The sequence below is a fragment of the Anser brachyrhynchus genome (genome assembly GCF_964034855.1).
Source record: "Anser brachyrhynchus genome assembly, chromosome: 19".
NCBI classification, from domain to species: domain Eukaryota; kingdom Metazoa; phylum Chordata; class Aves; order Anseriformes; family Anatidae; genus Anser; species Anser brachyrhynchus.
The window spans coordinates 7,904,039-7,926,549 of record NC_137712.1 but is presented as its reverse complement, the minus strand read 5'-3'; the positions used below and the strand labels follow the sequence as shown (position 1 = coordinate 7,926,549).

Genomic DNA, 22,511 nt, shown 5'->3' with positions numbered 1-22,511 from the left:
CCCGCAGACCCACAATGTACTCAAAGAGAAATGCAGCCTTCTTTTCCTGCAAGTTATAAATACTATTTTTCTTTCTTTCCTCATTTAAATTTGTTTTCCCTTCATCTCATTTTCAGAAGAAAAAGAGAAAAAATAAAAAAGGCAAAAAAGAAAGCTTGAAAAGGCAGTCATCTTCTAAAAAGGAAAAATATTCCATAGAATTATTGGAGAAAATCAAAGCAGATAATTTAGAACCTATCGTACAAACCTCATATACCTGAATTCATGACTATATATATTTGCATAACAGATTTCTTATTATTCAACAATCTGCAGTTCATACTTAACTGCTTAACAAAGAATATCTATGCATTAGTTGGTAGGATCGTTATATAGATGGTAAATGGATGTTCATATCTTACTCATCACACAGTGAAGCTGAGCACCTAATAAAAATAATCATCATCATTGCACTATCAAGATCCACAGGACATCTGCTTGTCTCCTTTCTTCCCCAAAGATAACTGGGAGATGTTTTTTTAATCATCTCAGGTTTTCACTCTATCAGTAATGCTGCTTTCAGTGCCCTTCTCCTCCCCAAAAATGATTCTCTCCTGTGCAGTGGTCCTCTGAAACTATCATCATGTATAATTGCTTCTGTTGACCATGCTGATTACTCCTGGTACCTTTCAGCAGTAAAAGCCTTGCATTTGCTTCCCGCCCCTTATAAATCAATTTCCTCAAAAGCCTGTTTGTGCAAAAGACCAAGCTTTTTTTTCCCTCTGATGATGAATGTGCTACATTTTTCATAGAGACGGGTAAGGGAGAAATTTCAGTGCAGTGTGCACATTTTGATACTGCAGTGCAACGTTGGGGGAAAAACAAATGAGCAAAGAAATCTGGCAAAATAACAGCTGAATGGAGTTGTTTTTAAAAAAGGGAAGGGAAAAAAAAAAAAAAGGAAAGAAAAGACTTTCCAAAAAAGTATTTCTTCATATTTTATTTATATTATAACTATCCCTGGAGGCCCTAACCAAGACCGCATAGTGCTAAGCCTTGTACTTTTCTGGGAATAGTTCATTCTTAACCCATGGCATTTCCAATTAACTAATAAGGCTGTTTGCATTTGTTGTTATTTTATTTTCTCTGCACAGAAAATGTGGCCGATGGCTAGGACTACATCTCCCAGAATGCACCATGGCCCTTCTTTTTGCTGAGTCACTCCAGGCAGTCCCAGGGCAATGACTCATCATCGCAGGTGGTGCGGGGCAGAGGTCCTGCCTCTGGAGAAGACTGGTGGCATCACCGCAGAACATCTGTTTTGGAGATGAAACTTGCTTTTTTTCAGTGCTTTTCAGTTAAAAAATGACATTTTCATCAGACAAAAATAGTACTGCAAATACAAACAAACAACAAAAAGCCCCAAACAAATGACTCTTAATCAAAAAGCTGTTTAAAAATCCAGAGTCATGGTTTTGATATAGATTTTTTTGGCCAGCCATACTAAAATGCCAAGACAGAAAAAGACGATGTTATTGTTCTCAATTTATACATGAGCAATGAAGCAGGGCTGGGAGAAGCTCCAGAGCTGATTTAAAGCAGCATCAGTTCACTGCAGCCTCCTTGACTTTGAAGATACTATCCCAAATAACGCCAACCCTTTATTGGTCCCTGCAAGATTTTTTCAAATTGACGTAGGAACCCCACACAGATCAGAAACAAAATATAGATCTTTTAGGCTATCAGCCACTTCCTGCACAAATGATATTTGCTTTCAGACCACTCATGTGCCTTTCATCCCTCTTTACTGGAAAAGCCTTCAGATGTCACTAGAGATTTTTCTTCTGTTGTTCATTATGAAGAAAATCCTCCAGTTATTGGGAAATTTTATTAAAACAAAGAAGCAAAACACTAATACTACAGTCTTTTGTGATAGCAACTTTCATCTCAAAGGATAAGTTTGCACATGGTGCAACAAAGTGATGAATGAGATGCAGCAGCTTTAAACATAAAGATAATCACTCCATCTAGCTCTGAAAAGCCTCCAGCCCTGGGTGGAATATGGCCACAGCGCAGCAGAGAACTGCACTGCAATGTGTCACTTCAACACAGCAAATGAGAAACACCCTCCCCTGTTGAAATCTCAAGGCAAGGGGGACTGAATATAATTATCTACCGTGGACTTTGCTTAGATCAAGTGCAACAAGTGCCCAGTGTAACAATAAAACAATCACTGTGGGACTGTAATTTTTCTCCCTCCATAGGGCTCTCACCTTCGAAGTGTCTGGGTTACATCCCCTGGAAATGTAAAGGGGTTTGATGAGTGGTCGCCAACAAGTGGCTCTTGAGCAGCTTGTGTGAAATTCCCACACCAGAGTCAGCAACAAGTAACCAGTGGCAGAGCCATGCTGACAGGCGCTGCCGGTAATTCTGATTTGTGCAGCACTGCACTAGCAGATGCTCAGTTTCTGGTTTGGCCTGGTGTTCCCACCCTGCCCATAAATTTATAGAACCCCTCAGAAAACCACTGACTTCTTCAGCTAGTGGGCTGCTTCTGGAACTGCCCCAGCTCCGTGACTCCCCACAGTTTGTGACTTGCAGCTCTCATCAAGGTGCTCATCAGCCTTGGGCCATGGGGTGCTGCTCTGACCGTGCTCGTCCAAGCACCAGGCTAACAGTGTGGGTTGGATGTGAGAGCCTGTGCAATGGCAGACATGCCAGCAGGGCCCACACCTTGAAATACAGAGCAGCCCTCAGCAGCCCACTGAGGAAATAGCACAGGCCGCCTTAGTTCTACCAACTACAGAGCTTAAGGTGACCTTCAACATGAGGAAAGAAATTGCTGCTGGGAAGAGTTCTGAAGAAACGTTCCTCAGTACCTTGGAGTGAGATGGTCCCTTCCTCACAGACGTCTTTCCTAACACGAAGACCTGGACAGTTATGGCAATAAACATTAAAGAATAGGTGTTGGGGATTAACTGGCTAACACCAGAGGTGAGAGTCAGTGTGAGGATCAGTTCCTGATCAAGTTTTGCTCAGCGTCACTGTGGCTTCTGGGTAGGCAGACCACTGACTACCATAACAGAAATGATATGGCTGCACTGATGCTGGTGCTTTCTTGTCTCAGACCCTTCCGAGTTTGCTGCGTGGTCAAAGTAGCACACCTACAATGAGTGTTACCAGCATCAAAGTAGAACAAACTCCACTAACACTCCCAGTGTTACACTGGGAGAAAGCGGAGGAAGAAGAGAAATGTTCACACCAACGGCCATCGGCACTGTAGGAGAGAGAAGTCATTTTCCCTTCTCGCTATCTCAGATGAGGTGTCATCTGGCCTGTGCTCTCTCTGTGAATTGCCTTTCACCAAAGCAGAATAAATCATTCATGCAAATCTGAAAAGCAATTTCTGCATCATTCATATTGTGGAAGTTTCTCCTCTGTAGGACTATTAAAGAGAGATTCTGAGCTGGTTTGGTCTGAAAAATCAGATTTTTAATCCAAAAAAAAAAAAAAAAAATCCATGGAAAATATCCCCTTATGCATATGCATGATGTGTGTGATTTTATCTGTACGTGTATGTGTATAACAACCCCTCAAGATCAAGATCATACTTTTGGGCTTAACATCATCCATTTTTTATCCAAACTGTAACATTATACTAGGGAAGGAAAGGATTCTCAACTGGTATAGACCGACAAGTTGTGTTTGAAAGAAATCAATTGGAGAGTGAGTTTAGCTTGGTTACCTGAATTCTCCAGATCTTTATAGGCTTCTGTCCAGGACTTGGCCATGTTCGCTAGTGTGTACTCCATGATCTGGATGTCGGTGATGGGGCAGTTGCACTGCGGGAATTCCTCCGCACACTGGCAGCCGCACTGGCTGTTCCGGCAGATGTACTCCCCCTCGCCATTGCACATGATGTAACTCAAGGCAGACTGGACAAACTTCTCCTGTAGGTACTGGGGGAAGATGATCTGGAGACCTGGCAGAGAAGCGAGAGGCAGGGATGTAGAAAGAAAAAGTAAAGAGGTCATTTCAGGTATCCGTTCTTCTGTTCAGAACCTGTTTCATTAACAGCTTAGGAAAGTGATGCTAAGGAATTAAAAGCTGTTGGGAGACTTCTCTCAGAGCTGTCACGGGTAAGGAAAATGGTGTAGAAAATATATGCCTCAGGTGCAAGCAGTGATTAGCTGGGATCAGATACCCAGTTTTACCCCTTCTTCCCAGTCCTGGATCCCGGTACAGTACAAAGCATCTGAGTGCAAAGCCTCCCTTACTGCCAGGTGTTGTTTTTTTTCATATAACCAAGTGTTAGCTCAGAAATGATGCACAGTACACTGTTCTGAGCTGTTTTAGGAGAGACTAAATAGGTTTGGTAGCACAGAAACAAGAAAACTATGCACTGAAAAAGAAAAGAATGGAATACAGAAGAAAGGAGAATAATATGGGGAGGGATTTCTAAAAGACCCTTGCAGAGTTAAGTGCTCAGCTCCCACTGCATAAATACAGGAGCTGGGTACCTGAGTCTTTCCAGCTCACTCCCTACTAGGAGGGCTACTTGCCAAATCCTATAAAAGTGCAAATGGATTTAGTGCCAACGATTTCAGTGGTGCTCTGAAGGTTTACATTAGCTGAGAGATCAATCCCCAGGTCTCTTTCTCCATAGCGAGTGTTTGTGTATCCATCCATCTGTGCAGGCACAAGTGTAGGTGGATGCCTGCTCAGGTACCTGAGGACATAACCGTTTCCCTGTTTGCCCTGTGCATAATGTACATGTTTTCCCATCCTCTCCTCCTCCAGCCTCCGTCTCCGGCCCCCCTACAGACAGCCGTGGGCCCTTGGGGACGTGCAGCTGTTTCCTTGCAGCGGGGACGCTCCGCTTGTCAGCCTCGGTCAGCGTCTGCAGTGCACGAGGCAGAGACAACGACCACGATGAGCCAACCCGCCGCAGCAAGCCTGGCCCGTTCACCTCCCTCGTAAACGGCCCGGGGATTTTGGAGAGGCAGAGAGAGGAGTTTATGGCTTGAACAGCAGCGCTGAACTCCAGTGCAATGAAGGCGCGCGGGTCAATTACCCATCTGTTTGTGTTTCTGCGGCACTGAATTACAGGATCCGTTGCTGACAGCTCATTGGAGTGGAATGAAAATAAGACAATAATTCAGAGGACGAGAGCATGCAGAAAGGGCAGGAGGTGCCGTGGTGCCTTTCAGGAGTTCAGGCCCATTTCCCTGGTGGGGCACGTTCACCTCAGGCAAGAGCGGTGCCCCAGGGGACCCCGCTTCCCCTTCGCTTTTTATTTCGGAGAAAAACCTTGGCCTTGATGAGGTCCCTCCGGAAGGCCAGGCCTGAGGGGATCAGAGGGTGGTGAAGGCTCAGGGGCTTCCCTCTCCTCTCCCCTCCTGCTCTGGGAGCACCGTGCCCGGTGGCAGCGAGCAGCCCCCTTCTCTGACCTAATTTGCAGCCAAGAACAGAGCAGTGTCTGCCACCAAGCAGGATGAGTGCAGGGTTCAGCTGGAGAAGGCACTTGGGACACTTGCACAAGGAGGGATTTTCAGGCCTGGTGGCTGGAGGCACTGAGGCTGTGTAGTTCCTGATTTCTGTGGTGCTGTTGTGGGAAAGGGAGGGCTGGGCATCCCTGCATATATGGCAGAACTAGTCTGAGAAGGAACAGGGCAACAGCAGCATTCTGAGGTCCCTTTGGCCTTTCCTGAGATGTTTCTCTGTAAGTACCATACCTTTCTTCTTTCTGTCTCTTGCCTTCAGGACGGAGTGAAACTCAGAGTTTTCTAGGGCTTTATCTGAAGCTAAAAGCACAGATGGATGTGGTTTCTTTTCAAAGAAAAAGACATTGAGGATAGGCCTACCTCCAGGGCCCAGGCCTGGAGGATGTGAAGAAAGTGCCGAGCTGATGGGGAACCGACACCTACAGACAGAGCCTGGGGTGCCTGAAGGCTGCGGTACTCCCTGAGCTCAACACAATCACTGGAGACGGGGCTGGCCTCCTTGCTGTGCACTGACCCGGTTTATTCATGGTCCAAGTCCCCTGAATAAATCTTTCTGCTCTCTGCTTCATGGAGGAGCAACCTGCCCTGGCCCCAGCCTTTGAATATGAAGCCCAAATGCCCAGAGGCTCTTCAGCTCACCGTGTTTTCTTCTTTGAATTTTAACTTGGATGACAGCACCTACATGCTGCCTGGTCCCAGCCACAAATGGCACTGGCTTTGGATTTATTTTGTTTAATTTTATTTGAGTGGAAAGGGGTAAAAAAGCAACTAAAGACACAGGAAAAGCACTTCCATTGGAAAGGGTGCATGCTGTGTGCTCCAGCACATGCAGAAATATGAATACCCTGTAATCTCCAAAACTAAACATGGTCCTATTGTACACTGCGGAGTGTCTCAATTGGATGCTTGTTTTGTGTTTTTGTTTTTGTCCATGAAACTCATGGTTTCTAAAATACTTTTCCAAGATAACGTTCTGTAATAAGAAATAATTTCACGTTCACATGACAGCATAAATGACCCTTCATTTAAGAGACAATCAGACCCCCTGTACACTTAGTACCAATTCAACAACACTTATATAAATACTTAACTTTAATCAGGTAAGCAGTTCTACTGAAATCTGTGCAGTTAATTTTAGCATTTAACAAGCAGCACATATTCAAATATGTGCTGAGACCAGGAACACAAGTGACATGCAAATCCAGCTACTCGTCAAAATATGCATGTGCCTACACCCAACAGAGAACCCTAATTTTAAATCTGAAAATGTGCTGTAGGTATTGCACGTTATTCAGAGATCCTCCAGCCAAAATTTTCCTTGCAGAAGAAATCAGTGTTAGGTTACTGAAATACAGCCGTGCATTTTCACATTTGTACATTGACACATACATAAATACCCACACATCTATCACCGTCTCCAGACACAGGCAGACTTATATCAATGTTTTTGTATTGAGCACCCTTGCGACCAAATCCTAGCAAGATACTTTACAAGTACTGGGACAGTAGCATCTCACCCAGTCCTTGTACTCTCCTCGATCATTTTCATGTCATTCTGCACCATGCACAGAAATATTGCTGACATTGAGTTGATTTCAGCTGTCAGCAAAGTACCTGTGTGTCAGGTACAGTCATTTTTAACATAAGCTTTAGAAACATGAAGTAGTAAGAAGGCTGTACTGTTGGAAACCACAGTTCTGTGTGCTTCTGTTGCCACCTGTGAAGCAGGAAAGCTGCTGTCCAAAGGACTATCACAGCCTGCAGAGCAGCTTGTAGCCAGCCATGCTAGCCAGGAAGCCTTGCTGCCCTAATAAAACACCCCGTGGAGCTGTTTCATTCTCTAAGAATTTTCTTTCACTATTACAAACATAAAAAGAAGTTCCTATTTAATCCTTCAACATTGTCTACGGACAGACCTCATCCCAGCAGCCAAGCAGGGAGGTGACATGGCCTTAAAGTCTGTGACAGTGGTTCAAAATCATGGGGTGAACACCACAATCCCAGCCAGGGTGCAAAAGGAATTGGCTCCTTCCTCCACGGTAGCCTCCAGAGCTGACAGTACACGAGAAAGACGTGTGCTGGTGACCAGCGTTAGGGAGAATATCTTAATTTTGAAGGTAACTTACTGATCGAAGGGAGAATTCGGCCACTCTGAAGTGTAAAGGTCCTCTTTAAAAATTAAGAAGTGCCAGGTTTGGCTTAGCAACCTGCAAGCAGAATATCTAACAAGGGTACATGTCCTTAACTCAACTAGAAAAACTATTAGAGAGAGATGTTTGGCTTTGGACTGTATATAAAAGGCTTCCTGCATTAAAAGTGGTAAATTTCCCCAGCTCTAAATTAGAGCTATTTAAAACATTTTCCATAGAAGAGTTCTCTGTTGAAAATGCAGTTTCATTGAAGCATTCTGTGAGAACATGTTGACTTCTAAAGCACTTTTGACAGGGAAAGGTCTAAATGTATTTTTCATACTTCCTCATTTTGTTTCGCTGAAAAGCTGAAATGTTTTGTGTTGTCATTACTGCTCTGCCCATCTTGGTGAAGACTTTAATATTAATTGTGATGTGAATTTTAATATTCTATTACCATACTTGATGTAACAAACTACCGATACGCAACATTTCTTGATTAATGTTGCGATGTTTAGAATAGCACAGAAGGACGTTACCTTATTGAAATAGTGCCATGTTGCAATATAGATGTAAATGGTCAGACTGCCCAAGAGGATGCGTCTCTGGAATTTTAATTCCCCGGAACTTTTCAGAAGGTTGTGGGTTGTTTTTTTGTTTTGTTTTGTTTTGTTTTTTCACTCATATTTTCTAATTTCAGCCCAGGAGTGTTTGCCAGGAACCAGAAATCCCTGTTTCCCACAGGCTGCTGTAGAGTTGTTAGCATCCCCCCCTCCCCAGGCTCTGATTTACTCCCTGCCCAGGCAGCCCCAGCCAAGGGGGATACAGATGAAGGGACAACTTTGTGCTGGTGTCAGGGATAGGAGGATATGGAGGTGTCAGCGTGTGCAGTCACCACTGAGACCCTGGCCCACAGCAGGATGCATCACTGCACAGCCCGCCCCATGCACAAGGCAGGGGAGCTGCCTCCAGGCAGTGCTAGGAAGATGGGAAACCTGAGCTCTGTGACAAATAGACATGTATATAGACCATAATGCAGAGGTCTGATAGAGGTGTACATGCATGCTGGGCCCACAAGGATGTTGGTTTATGAATTAGTGATGCTGCTTTGTCCATGTAACCACAGGTGTTGAACCTTGCACTTCCAGGTCCACCCCTACATCTCCAGGCTGGCTGACCTTTCTGAACCCTGCTTGCAAGCCTGGCTTGGCTTTGGGTCCAGCCACCACATCTCCTAAAGGGCAGGTCTTTGAAAACACGACTCTCAGGACTGGGCTGCAACAAGCAAGTTCAGAAATAGAAATTCTCCCTGTCACGAAGATGCTGCTCTTTTATTGAGCCGGCCTCGGAGCCAGAGTGACATGAAGGTAGTAACATGGATTTCTGTCAGCAGCTCATGCTTGGCTGCTAATCAGATCAGAGGAGACTCGGTCACAATCCATTACCCACAGCCCTGTGACTAATTCCTAATGAGGCCTCTCAGAGCAGAAGAAGGATCCCGGGTAATTATCCCAAGAACCGCACTCCGGATTTGAAAGAAAACACCCAGGTGTAGCTTTAAAGGTCACTTTGTTCTATTAGGAAGAGCTCTTACCTTCCTTCCTTACATCACCATCTGCCTTGGATTGGATCTAGCCCCTTTCTGCTCTGGGTTATGCCATGGAAGTCCATGAAACCGTCATCTGGTTGACCCATGAGGTCCTGCAGCAGCAGCCCTCTGTCTGCTGCTATCAGAAATCACAGCCTCATCCATCTTCCATGCCCCCTCTCTTCTAAAATCCCCCGCTTCCTCCCTCTCCTTCCCCCTCCCAGCTATCTTGCTTTTTCTCTTCCCTTTTAGGACCAGATACCCAATAGAGACCTACTGATTTACTTACTTACCAGTTTGTCTGCCTGTAAGTCAAGCAGTCTGTCTATTTAGCTCTTTACCTACTTATCTGATGTGTCATCCTTAGGATTTCATTACCAGCAGCCATCATCACAGTATATAAAAAGTCTCAAAATGCTTATTGTTAATTAGGTAAGTACCAGAATTCAGTGATTTAGACAATCACCGGAATAGTGAAAGCAACCTGCCTATTATTTTTAAAGGCAAATAACAAAAACAATAATAATATATCCGCAACATGACTCAGTAAATGAAACCCAGTTTCTGTGAAACCAAGATTAAAACGGCACTTGCCAAATTATACTCAAAGCGGAAGATGTAATGTAGCCTATTCATCTGAAAAATTAAAATTTGTGCAAGTACAAGGATTCCAGAAATAAAACCATCTGGGCAAATGAGCAATTAAATCCCACATTTCCTTATTTTTTCAAAAACTTGGGAATAACCTTAGTAAATTACATGCCCAGTGAATTTTCTCATTCTACTGAAGTTGACTTCTTGCTAACCAGCATGTATTTACTTATTAATTCAGTCATGACCTCTATCTGTTGACTTCTGGACTAGCTCCCCAGCTGGGACCGAAGCCATGGCTTCTAGCCTCCAAATAAAACCTCTGTGACTTTTCTCGAAGATTATGTTCATTAGAGAGTCCCAAAAGCTGATCTGCAAACTTCTTACGCAAATCAGCAATTTGGGAGGGACAAAGAGAGATGTGGGCAGTATGTCCCTTCAATATTAATGGAAAAGGTCACATTTATTTATATCGGTGAATGTATAATACACAGAAATCCACCACAATTCAGTGCAGGGGTGGGAGGGAACCCAGATTCTTCACTCGAGTCCAGTCTGCAGCTCCTTGTGCCTCTAGCTCAGCCCTGCCGAGCCCTAACCCTGCTGTGCTGAGCATCATGTGAAGCCACCAGAAGCCACTGGTCCTCCTTCAGGGAACTTACAAGGCAGATGACAATCCAAGCAAATGAGAGGGGAAAAGGTTAGAAAAGGGCCACCCATCTCTCATCTCATCCCCCCGCTCCATGCCCTCTGTTACCGTCTGCCTCCCCCCGGGCCCTACCTTGCAGGTGGAGTTTGCTCTCAGTACTTTGCAGAAGGACAGAACTCACAGAGTCCAGATTGTCGTAGCTGTTACAGCCCAGGGGGCCAGTCCGAGTTTCTGTTACCTGCAGAGGATGTTGAAAAGAGAGAGAGGAGTGTTCCCATTGGTTAAAGCATCACGTCTTCCCCAGCCAAGTTCGGACCCATCTGATGCAACCCAAAATACATCTTATGTAATTGGGGAAAAATGCCCCTCACTGGACAGACATGGCTAATGCTTGGTGCACTCACAAGCTGGGAAAAATACAGTGAATTTTGCCTGCTTTCGTCATGGTTCAACATGTTATTCTGGGCTTGGAAACGGGGTCCTACAGATTGATGTTTTTCATAGAGGATCTCCAATGGAGAGCACCAGAAGACAGTTGAAGAATTATTCTCTGGCTTCTCTTACCGGGCAGCAAGCTGCAGAGATAGATTGCCAGCCTGCTATGGCACCTAGTGCGCCCACAGCATATGTGCACACCATCCTTGTGCTAAGGATAGATGGAGGCACAGACGACCTGCAGCACTGCTGCTGTGGTTGTTGCTGTTGGTTTCCAACCATGGAGGAGAGCTGCCCTTCCTGAATTCACAAAGGGCGATTATCTGCTGTCACTGTTTCAATATCTCAATCCGATTTCCCATCCAGGAGGGAACAGACTCAGCCATGAGACACCACAGAACAATAACAAGAGCTGAAACCTTTCAGAAATGGCTAACAATGACGACTCCATCCACATTGCCTTCCCTGGAGTGAACTCTGCAACAATAAAATCCCTCCCCAGTATAAGATGATTGCTTTCAGAGAAGGCAGCCTTTGTCTGCAGAGCCATTTTCCCTATTTCGTATGCTCTGAGCAGCTCCCCCTCCTTTCTGCTCCAACCCCCAAGCTGTCTCTCAGTCCATTTCATTCCAGATGCCTTGGTAATGCCACACTCATTTTTTCACCTTTTCTTGTAGTGAATTCACCTGAGAGATGTTTAGCTGACTTAGAGCTACAAGATGAAAATACTTCTGGGGTGCATGGGGTTGCCAAGTTCACAGACCTGCCTTTCCCCTCCAATTTCCATTACTGATCTGGGTCATTTGTTCCTTCTCTCCCTTCCAGAGGTCACTACCACGCACAATGGTATTCTGTCACCTACCCTACAAAACCATCACAATGAATTCCCACACCTTTCCAGACATTACTGGCCCTGGGGAGATCAGTTCTTCTGTAAGGTCCCTACCAGAACAACTCACCCTAGGGAAATCAGTGTGGGAACAGAACAACTTGTCGTCAAGAAAGATATTACACTGGACTGGCGAAGCCCTGCCCCAAGTCCCTACATTATTGGCATGGGAATATGATCCTCTTGCTTCCTGGAGCAAGACATGGTACCTTGATTGCTCCGGTAGAGATCTGGATCTCGTGGAGTCTCCTCATGGTGCCATCACGGTCTACGAAGTAGGAGGAAGCAAGCTGGTGCAAGGCTTCCACGCTCTGGGTGGCGTTTCCTGACTTCCTGTCGAGGCGGCTTTTGTCCATGTACATGGTCAAGGCCTCCTCTCCTGCAGCAAAAAGAAAAGGAGCTGTCAGTGGGGCCCAGGAGTTTGCCGTGTAGGGTCACCTCAACGGGAATGCATGGTATTTTATTTTGCACTGAAAGAAAGAAAAATGCAACACTCTCAGATGAATCTACCCTTCCTCATCAGTACTAAGGAGCTAGAATATATGAGCCTCCTTCTCTTTTCAACCAGTAAGGCTAGATCCACCACACTTATAGAGCAGCTCCACTCAAGTCAGTAGATGACGTTTTGGACATTATTAGTTAGTACAGCTTCACCCCAGCTGCTGGGAAGGATTCAGACAATTCAGCCCACTTGAGGAACGCTCTTCTTCGTGAGCAGTACATTTAGAACGATGCACACCTGGCAGGAGCAGATGTCACTCTTATGCAAGTCTCCACCCTGATTTCTAGAAGGAATAAATGATGATTTAATTTGCAATCAGGACATAGGTACATAGGTGGGTACAGAAGACAAAAAAATGCTACTTGTACCTCTTTAGCTTCCAGCAGCTATGTAAAAGGGTGAAGGGTGAGTGAAGGGGAGCAAATAAGAAAAGTTAAACCAAGCCCCTTCTCTGCTTGGTTTCCTTTCCTAGAGTCTCATTTAGTGAATCTAAGTGGGGAGTGAAAAACGTTGTTCCAGATAAGGAACGGTAAGTGAATTTGAGCCAGTAAGCACAGAGTCTGAGAGTGAAGCAGTTGGGATCTGTTAGCAGCAGACATCCTGAATATTAGCAGAAACCTGAGTCTAACAAGAGATATATGAAAAGGACACAAAGCTTAGAAGTAATATTTACTTAAAAGTTCAATTTGTGCTGTGATCTAGATGAAAAACTGGTTCATTCTTAACGTGAGGCTGGCATTAAAAGAGTAAAAATGGAGAACACCCTCCTGCATCCTTAACATGTGAAGCTGTGATTTTAATAAATGAAGAGAATAGACACCGAAGGTAGGAATATGCCATTTCTACATAGCCTTCTTAATGAGAAGAATGATTCGTTCTGGTTTGATAGATGAACCACTGATGAATACACTGCCTCTGACAGTGATATTGTGGTCAAAAAAATGCATCACCAGTTTTTAGGCCAGGAAATATTTTGCTCCTCAGCATTATTTTTTTTTTAGTGAACAAGCACTTACTTTTCTTAGAAATTCTAATTAGCTGAAGTAATTTGATTTGTCCAATTTTTTTATTGCCTATATGAAAACAAAACAAGAAAAACAAAACAAAACAATAAAGCAAAACAACTCAAGAAAATCCCCACACAAGCCTGTAATCCCTCCCCCTTCCTTTCCCTGGAAATGTTTCAGCTTTTATCTAGAAGCCAAATGTCTGAAAACAAACCAAAAATATTCTGATTAAAAATCAAAATATTTGTATTGTATTTCAGTTTATTCAAGCAATTGGTACGTTGAGGATTGTGCCTTTGGCTTTGAGATGAAAAATGGAAATTTTGGGTGCAAAGAAGACACCTTTCATCAAAGGAATTGATCAGCTGAAATCTTTTAATTGGCTTCATAGGAGCTAAGTGGAGAAGCCTGGCATGGAAAACTTTCTGTCTTTAATCTTTTGTAAGAAACAATGTATTATCCTCGGACCACAACCAAAGTTGTAGCGGAAACAGCGTCATCACTATTACTTTCCACAAAAAAAACGTTTTCCTTGGAAAATGCCCAGCTCTGATTTCCTTTCTTACTTTTAACATTATTATGCACTGAGCGGCGGCATACAGAGTCCTTGGCAAGGATCAAGGCTCTGTCACATCCACACACACAGCAGGAAGATGGTTCCTCTCCCGGAGGATTTAAAATCCAAGTATCTGACGAGACACTACAGGTGTATACAACAAACACCAGGAAAGCACGAGGTAATAAGACGGCAGTGATTAGCGTGAGAAGCAGCAGCTACAGCACACCAGATGCCTGGCCGCTGTCAATGCATTTTCAGGTTTCATCGCTGAGGTGAGCTTTCCAGGGGGATTTGAAGGAAGGTCAGACTTTGTGAATTTTCATGAGGCGACTTGTTTGCCACTGAAAGGCCAGCCTCGTGGGAGAGGTTTGGGGGAGCGGAGGTTGGATCGGCGTGAAAGTGGTGTACTTTGAGCCCAAAGTGTTGTGTTGCTCAGGGAACGTAAGTATTTAGCTGCGTGGAGATGCAGCTGATGTAAATGGGGCCAGAATGCCTCCATTTCATAAGGCTGTGAATGAAGAAGGAAGGCCTGGAGTAATTTGCCTGAGCTGCACCTTAGAGGAACCTGTGGGATTCAGGTATCATCAATTCTGCGATTATACCAGAAGTGGAAAAAACAGCTTTTTTGGGGGAAAAAAAATATCATGTCTCCTTCTAATAGCCAAGGCATAAAACTCAAGACCCTTTCAGTGCAGACTGTAGTGAGAGGAACGCTGGGGTCAGAGGTGCCTTGGACAGACAGCAACTGGGAAGCCTGGCTTGAATTGCATCTGGTAGTGACACAGGTTTCAGATCAGCAGGAGTTCCACCGTTAGCTCTGGGTCCCCAAACAACATGAAGCAGGCAATGAGCCACTGAGACAGATCCCAGACATCAGACGAGAGAACCCTGTGCTCTGGGGCGGTGGAGATCAAAGATTTCCTAACAAAAGCCATCACTTTTCCTCCCTGAGGCATCTGGACCCCTCCACTGGGAGGAAGAAAGGAGAGGAAGGTAAAGCCCATGAGATCTGATGCTTTTCCTGAAGGACAAATGCTGTCCGTAGGAGGGAAGGGTGCTGAGCAGAGATAACATTGCTGGAAACCTATGCTGTGCACACGTGTGCAGACCAGGAAAAGCACTGCATCCCCATGGAGAGTGTATGTGAGCAAGCAACCCTTAGATCAAGAGAGGTTAATAGACTTTTGCTGCATTATTAAGACTTAATTTCTCATTTATTAAGCGGATGCTATGTTCAAAGTTGTCTTTCCTTCAGGGCTTTCCCTGCAAATTGGCTCTCAGCTCTGTGCGCTCCATCCCAGGGCATGGATGCCCTCAAAATGACCCCTCACCAGTCCCTTTGTCAGAATTAAACTGGAGCAGAGCTGGGTTTTTATTAGGCTCCGGGGGGACCCAGCTGCTCTGCAGGTTGAAAGGCATCAGAAGTGTTCCTCATGTGGCCAGGTGTGAAAATAGCTGCTGTATTCAGCCTGGGCTGGCCTCAGCCATCACCCAGCCTCCTGGGGTCCCTGCAACAGATGGCATTTAAGAGCAAAAAAATGTCCTCTGCATTTGTCACTCATTTGCAACCTAATAAGGCATCAGGCTAAATTACAAAGCACTGTAATCCAAAACAGGATGTCTGTAACTTTTTTTGAGGAGACCAGGGTTCTTGGGATTGCCAGGACATGTCTGGTTTTATGTCCCAGCGGTCTTGTTTAGCCCACAGATTGTGCTTTAGAGTGTGTCCTCCTTGCATAATGCATGCTCAGCCTCATCTGCATCTTCTGTAGGACTGCCATTGCCAAGACAAATCCTTCTTTTTTCCCCCCACCGTTGCTCACCATGCTCTGGGCTGATCGAGCATTTAGCACTCTTCTCCAACACCAGTTCTCGTTACAAGTCTCTGCATATTTAAAATTGTTGTGTTGTAAAATCAGGAGAAGAAACAAGCCACTGTGAATAATTCAAAACCTCACCCAGGCAAAATTAAAAATATATTTCAACATCAAAGGTCTTTCTTATTTCAAATTTCCAGGGATGTGAACAGGGAGGAGGAAAAAAAAGGCATGTCAATGGAAAGAAAAGTGAACCCAAACAGAAGTCTCTTTTTCCTTAATGATTTTTTACTTGTCTGTTTTGGGCTCTGTAATACGGTCCTGAAAACTGTTTCCTCAATAAAGAGGAGATTATCTTTAAAGCGATTTCTGTAAGGCCTGATGCAGGCAGTTACTCGCACACTTCAGTGCACGGAGACCTTCCCTCTCTCACACGTCTTGCTGGTGGAGTGGCCGGTTCGAGTCGCTGGGCTGGAAGAGCAGCTCGAGGTTCTTTGAAGGACAGTTGCTGCATGAGAGGTCATTCGATTTCAGTGGAACTGCATCAATTTCCCTACCACCTCATTTGTGCATGAATCATATGCACACATCTGATCTCATCTGCATCTCATCTGAGTGTCTGCAGAATGCTTTGGGAGCAGACAGATGGCCAGAAATTCCTCAAAGTTCACTACAAACTTCGCAACGTGGCGAGGCTGGAGGTCAGATACACTGTAAGAAGCGACAGCAACAAACTCTGTACTAAAAATAAGACCCTTTACCAGTGCAGCATCCTTCTTATGGATACCTGTTCTCAAAGCAAAGGCATTTAAATGCACATCCCAAAGGGATAATGAATGGTAAAAATAATACAAGTGAAAAAAATCAACAGGAAAGTTGCTGATTTTCAACCCTCCTGTTTTCAATACTCAGTACTTGAAATGTTTATGCAGGACCGATGGCAGTGCTTGCATATGGGTTAATGGCCCTACAGTTCTCTGTCTTCTGGCACCACTGACATATTTTGCCTGCATGGGCAAACTTCTCTACAGTCCTTCTCTATACACGTGGAATTTTACTCAGCTGTGTTATTTCAGTGGTTGGGCCCCTGTTACTGCTTTCACTCCCGCATTCAGCACAGACCTCCCTGTGCTGCACACACACCCTGCCCAGCTCCTTGAGCTCCCCTTTTCCTGGAGCTCTTTAAAATTCCTCCACTTCCATCCAGAAAGGATGCTTTCCCCCTGCATTTGGTTTCATACTGAAGAAAAGAGAGATCAACACACTCTATTGCCGAATTAAGGCCGGGGCAGGGGAACAGCAGACAGGCTCCCCAGCTAAATGAAGCACTTTTATTTTGATGCACACCAGTACACACATGCCAGTGTCAGAGGAGTGCAGGTGCACACGTATCACAGATGCTGAACATGTACCCGTCGCACTGTGAATTCATTTGCTAAGGCTGTTTGTACTCTGGAGACTTTCAAACCTAATGATGAGATGGGATGAGGCTGGGGGAGCTGGAACCTGGCTCTGCGCTACCAGCTAGCCCCTACATGGCACGGCCAAAGGTCTGCAGGTGCTGCCCGGTGCCTTCTCCACCCCACCACCGACACCAGTGTGAAAGGGTCCAGGTTGTCCACCTACCTCCCAGGGTGGCAGAGATGAGGATGTGGGTGCCGTACTTTTTGATGATGGTATCAATGAACTGCTGCGTGGTGGGTCTCCTGCCCAGGAGGCGGATGCTTCTCTGGAACTCAGGCATCAGGGGCAGTGGATTGTGGAGCAGGTCCCTCCGCTCGATGGCTGTGTTCCTCACCTTCCAACGGGCAAACTCCCTACATGACAAGACAGGAACACAAGAGGGGTGAGGCTCTCAGTCTAGAGGGGCAGGGAGAGCCTCTGAGGGCAGGGAAGGAGGATGGTGAAGGGGATGATCCTGCTGGACACCCCTGCATGGATACACACGTGAGGCTGCAAGGCTGGACAGAAAGGGAGGGGAAGGAGAAGAGAAGTACGACATTACTGCACAGCCACAATGCACTTTGAGCATCAGGGTCTGGGATGCCGAGGAGGCAGCCTCAGAGTCTCCAGAGATGTCTGGCAGAGGGCTGCGTTTCTCTACAAAGAAAGCAGGCTGGTTCTTTCACCCTCACACACTTTGGGGTTTTACACCTCTCCCTAAAGCAGCAAATTCTGGCTTCCATCACCAAACAACCAGTCAATTAGGCATACTTGAGATGCAGACTGGTCTGATCATTGCTATATTTTTCTGCCCCTGTGTTCACAAGCCCCCTTGGTATTCAAAGCTACTGCTTTTGTAAAACAGGCTGAAGGAATAACACTTCGTGCCAACATCTTAATCTTTCAGCTCTAGGAAGTCCAGCAAAAAATCAGCTTGAAAAATAATTTACTTGATAAACTATCCAGAAGGATCGATTCAAATATAAACAGAGAATAGGATGAAAATGGAGGTTTTTTCTCTATTCCTTTCATTTTTCTTTCTTTCTTTCTTTTTCTTTCTTTCTCTTCCTTTCTTTTTCTTTTTCTTTCTTTCTTTCTTTCTTAAACCTATAAAGTGATTTTCAAATCCCTTCTTTAAAACTGATAACAACTGAAAAAAAATAATGTTTGCAAAAGCAGCTCTTTATTAAAAGTATCCATTCTGAAACAACACAAAGGGAAATGTCTGGAGAAAAACTTGCCCACCTGCAAACTAAAAACCAGGCCTCTGAAATACATCACCAGCTGAGCACCTAAAAGATGAGAAACCTCTTAATGTCCTTTGAAAACTATTGAGCAGGGCCTTCTTGAAAGGAAAGGATATTATTTATAACCACTCTCTTATGACACTTCTGCACTATCTTAACCCATCTCCCAGATAATCAAGTCACAGACTTCTCTGTCCCTTTTCATTCACTTATTCCTTTTAAATAAGATTTAAGACAGAAATTTCATTTAAATAATAGGAATGACAATACCTGGCACTGACATGGCACTTTCTCTCAATGTGTGTCAACCAGCACCAGCAATCCCACATTGCTGGTGAAGAACCTGACAAGCAAGCAGATATGAGATGCCATAAGTCAGCTGCAGAGCCAGGATCACAAGGCAGAGTTTTTTGTTCCCAGACTGACTCTACACCCAGTCCATTTTATGTGTGTTAGGTTATTTTATTTAATGCAATTATGCATGTATTTATTTTGATTGCATACCATCACAACAACCCAGGCTGCCTAACAGCAGTGCATTCATTAAAACAACAAAGTGACAGCTTTTTCTTTCAAAATGTCTCCTTACATCTGAGATAATGCCCCTTCTGTAGCTCCTAGGCTTTCCCAAGCCAAGGAAAAATCTCAAAGCAGAACACCCTGCTGATTGCATCCTAAAAGTCAGCAATGTCAAAGCATAAAATCTGAAGAGCACAGGTCTTTTCCAGAAAAATCTCTACAGAAAGAAAGAAAAGAAAGAAAGGAAGGAAGGAAGGAGGGACGGACGGACGGACGGAAGGAACACCAGGATCTTAACTTCATGAGTGGAAAAAACATGTACTTGTTATCCACAGACAGATTTGGAGCCAACAGTCTGTTAGCAACATCCATGAATTTACTGTATGAAGCTGTCGCCTCTGCAGTCCCAAAATAGTGTAAAAATCCATTACTTAGTATCTCTGGGAGAGATATGTTTGGGGGACCCACAATAGCTTTTGATGATAGGTAGAACCTTAAAAGTGAAGAAAAATAGCTAATCTCTGACACTCCAGAGACAGGTTGCTGTCATCATTCATGATCTCAAACCTGGCTCTAGAAGAGAATCCCCTTTGCATGAAGAAGGAATGGTCCTTTCATGACAGAGCAGTTACACTGCACGGGAAGATGCAAATTTGGATGCTAAAAGACAGGCAAGGTCTTATAATAAATTGAAATTCCTACCATAAAGATCATAAGTGTAGGAAAAATGCTGCCTGCATGCTTCCTCTCCAAAGGGACAATTTTTAGTTCCCATAAAATCAAGCACACTTCTGCTTTCAGATTGCTGCTTCCTGGAAGTGCTATCAATACAGTTAGGGGAGATAAACCCTCTAGAGCCAGCATGTTTTCAGAAAAAGCCATGGGAATGCTTCATGTTACCAGACAGAGCATAGAAAAGTTTGCTTTTGACACTGTCAAAATATCTATTCCAAAGCAAAAACAGTGGAGTTGAAACATGCAGCTGTTCTAGTAGGGCTTTATTGATATATCAACACCCAAACCCAAGGAATGTCTCCAGAGGGTGGAGGCAGGCAGGGCAAAGAGTTACAGTCAGGGCCCTGTAATGGAAAGCAGTGGCAGAAGAGGTGGGAGAAGACTGAAGGAGAAAATGATAACTTGGTAAATAGTTTTTTTCAAGGGAAAAATAGGTTGTGGATTTTTTTATTTTATTTTAATTAATTAATTTATTTATTTACTTATTTTTACATCAGGTCCAAAATAATCTGTTGCCACCACTACCAAGAGGCAAAAGGAGGAGTTTAAAAGAAGTCACTATATCTTCAACCTCGCCTGCTACCAAGGAACAATTTCAGTCCCCGTTCATGTAGTAGAAAACTCCTTAGCAGCATCCACATCTAACACATCATACTGAAGAAGAGTTTTTTCCACGGGGTTCTTTTGCATGCAGTCCCTCCCCGGAGCTTCCTGCTCCTAGGGCATTTCATAGAGGTGAAAGCCCAGTTCTATTATCCTCTCCAAATGTCTAGATGTGTGGTTTTCAGAGCTGATGAGAAAAGCTGAGCAAATATGTTATGATGAATAATTTATGCAACTAACTTAGATGTTTATCTTCTGCTCATAGAATATCTATGAGCCAGTTGCAATTCCCTCTAATTTATGCATTATTTGAATTTACTTAGTGACATTCTTCAAGTTTTTTTTTTTTGTTTTTTTTTTGTTTTTTTTTTTTTAGTTTATAGCATAGTATTTGGAGTATTTGGCTGTTTTACCTGCCTGTGTATTGTTGCTTGGTTGGGACTGGTCAAGCAGATGATATAGTATTGTTTAGCTTCCTCATTAATGACCACAAGTACCTGACCACATTTTAAACTTGACTGGTTCAGTACCAGCATATTTCATATTCAAAGCAACCCTCTGAATACCAGCAATCTTCAGTGGAAGCTGTAGAGCTCTGTGCTGTAGGATGCACCCGAGGACAAGATTATGGTACAATTTTGGAAAACAGACTTGACATTAATGAATATGACCAGTGAAATAGCTTAGAATTATTGAAGTGCCTAAAAAATAAAATATAAAAGGAGTTTTGCAGGAAACTGTACACCTCTTGCCTTAGGGGATGAACCAACCAGTAACTCCTGAAATCTGTGAAGAAAACACCTTCAAGAACAGGTTTTCTATTAACTTTCAATGTCAGACTTAATTGCATTTTCTGCAGAAGCAGCTGTTATTGGCCAAAACAGAATCCATGGCACCAGGCTAGGTAAGCACACTCTTGCCTTCTTGTCACCACTGGATCCTTGAATCTAGGAATCCTTGGAGGATCCATCCAGGCCTCGGATTTATGGATGATGTGTACAAAGGGGCACTGAAATTCTTCCTCCCAGAAACCCTTCTCAGATGCCATTTCACTGACCATTGCTTCTCAGAAGCCTCAGCGTCACCACCGTCTTAATGCCACTGCCTGGTAAGCACAGGTGAGCCCTCCCCAGGTCTCAAGGCACTTTATAAAAGAGAATATAAATAAATAAATAAACAAACCCTCTTGTTTGACGGTTTTCCAGGTGAAGGAGTCGCAAAGAGCTGACCAGGATTACGATGGTACCTCCCGATACAGTTGGGATTAATACAGAGCCTTGTGACCCTCGGGGGAAATCCCTGGCATGCACCTGAACGTCTGCCGGGGGGGGAAGCTTTTACAGGCTTCACAGAGGAGATAAACCTCTTAACGAGGAGGAGGAAGAATCTGTATCCCTGATGCAGAGACGGGATAAGGAGAAACTATGACCTAACGTCTGAGTAGAGGAGGAGAGGCACTTGTTTATGCTCTAATGTCTCGCCAGCGTAGACAGACCATGCTAATGGGGAGAGTACACAGGAAAATGTCTGCCAGGTCAGCAAGGGGAGTCTGCTCTCTAATATCTGGTGAAAGCACTGAATAGAGTCTGCTCTTTTAATGGCTGCAAGGGGTAGGAAGCGTCTTGCTGCTAATGCCTAAAGGAGAGGAGAGGAAATAGAGGGATGAAGTACATGCAGTAGCCTCAGGGAGACAAATATGCATATTTCAGTTCTTCCTCCTTGTCACACGTTTTCCTTGTATATGGCTATGTCTGAGAAAATATTTGCCCCTTCAGAGTTTGCGTTAATGAGCTAGCCATCAAGGCCATGCATGTCAGACAGAGGGAGTCACTAAGGATGCCTCCGCACTCATTAGCACTATGACCCCTCCAGGGAAACAACACAAAAAAGGGGCAAAACGTTGAAGAGAGAAGAAAAGTCAAAAGCCTGAAATGGGTACATCATCCAGACCCATGCAGCAGCAGCAAGGCTAGGAGAATCCAAGGGCATGAGCAACTTTACCCTGGGAGAGAAGTCTGAAAGAGAGAGGCCGTCGGAGCAAATTAAATTCCCCATCTTCAAACAGCGAAGGCGACCAAAGGATGTAAGTAAAGAAACAAGTTCAGTACAGACCTCAGGGATTGTAGCTTCAAACCAAAAAGAAATTAAATGTATTAAACAATGAGCAAGACAGAGTCTGTTTGGGAAAAGAAAAGAAAAAAAAAAAAGAAAGGAAAAAGGAAAAAGAAAGAAAAAAACAGAGCAGAAAGACACTGAACTAAGTCCATAACAATCGCACTAAGTAGAACATCCCAACACCTCCCGCTCCTGGGATG

General features: G+C 44.3%; 1 protein-coding gene across 2 annotated transcripts in view; it reads right to left on the bottom strand.

The window, feature by feature from the left end:
- Positions 1-22,511, bottom strand: part of BRINP1 (BMP/retinoic acid inducible neural specific 1) — an 87,966-nt gene that overhangs the window by 11,612 nt on the left and 53,843 nt on the right. Inside the window, exons 3-7 of one of the 2 annotated variants that reach the window (XM_080561426.1) lie at positions 18,610-18,682; positions 17,276-17,466; positions 11,974-12,143; positions 10,573-10,678; positions 3,725-3,961 (exon numbers count right to left, since the gene is read on the bottom strand). In XM_080561426.1, coding sequence (XP_080417552.1) covers positions 3,725-3,961; positions 10,573-10,678; positions 11,974-12,143; positions 17,276-17,466; positions 18,610-18,682 — 777 coding nt within the window. The remainder of the gene's footprint in view (positions 1-3,724; positions 3,962-10,572; positions 10,679-11,973; positions 12,144-17,275; positions 17,467-18,609; positions 18,683-22,511) is intronic. The other variant, XM_080561425.1, reaches the window with a different exon arrangement.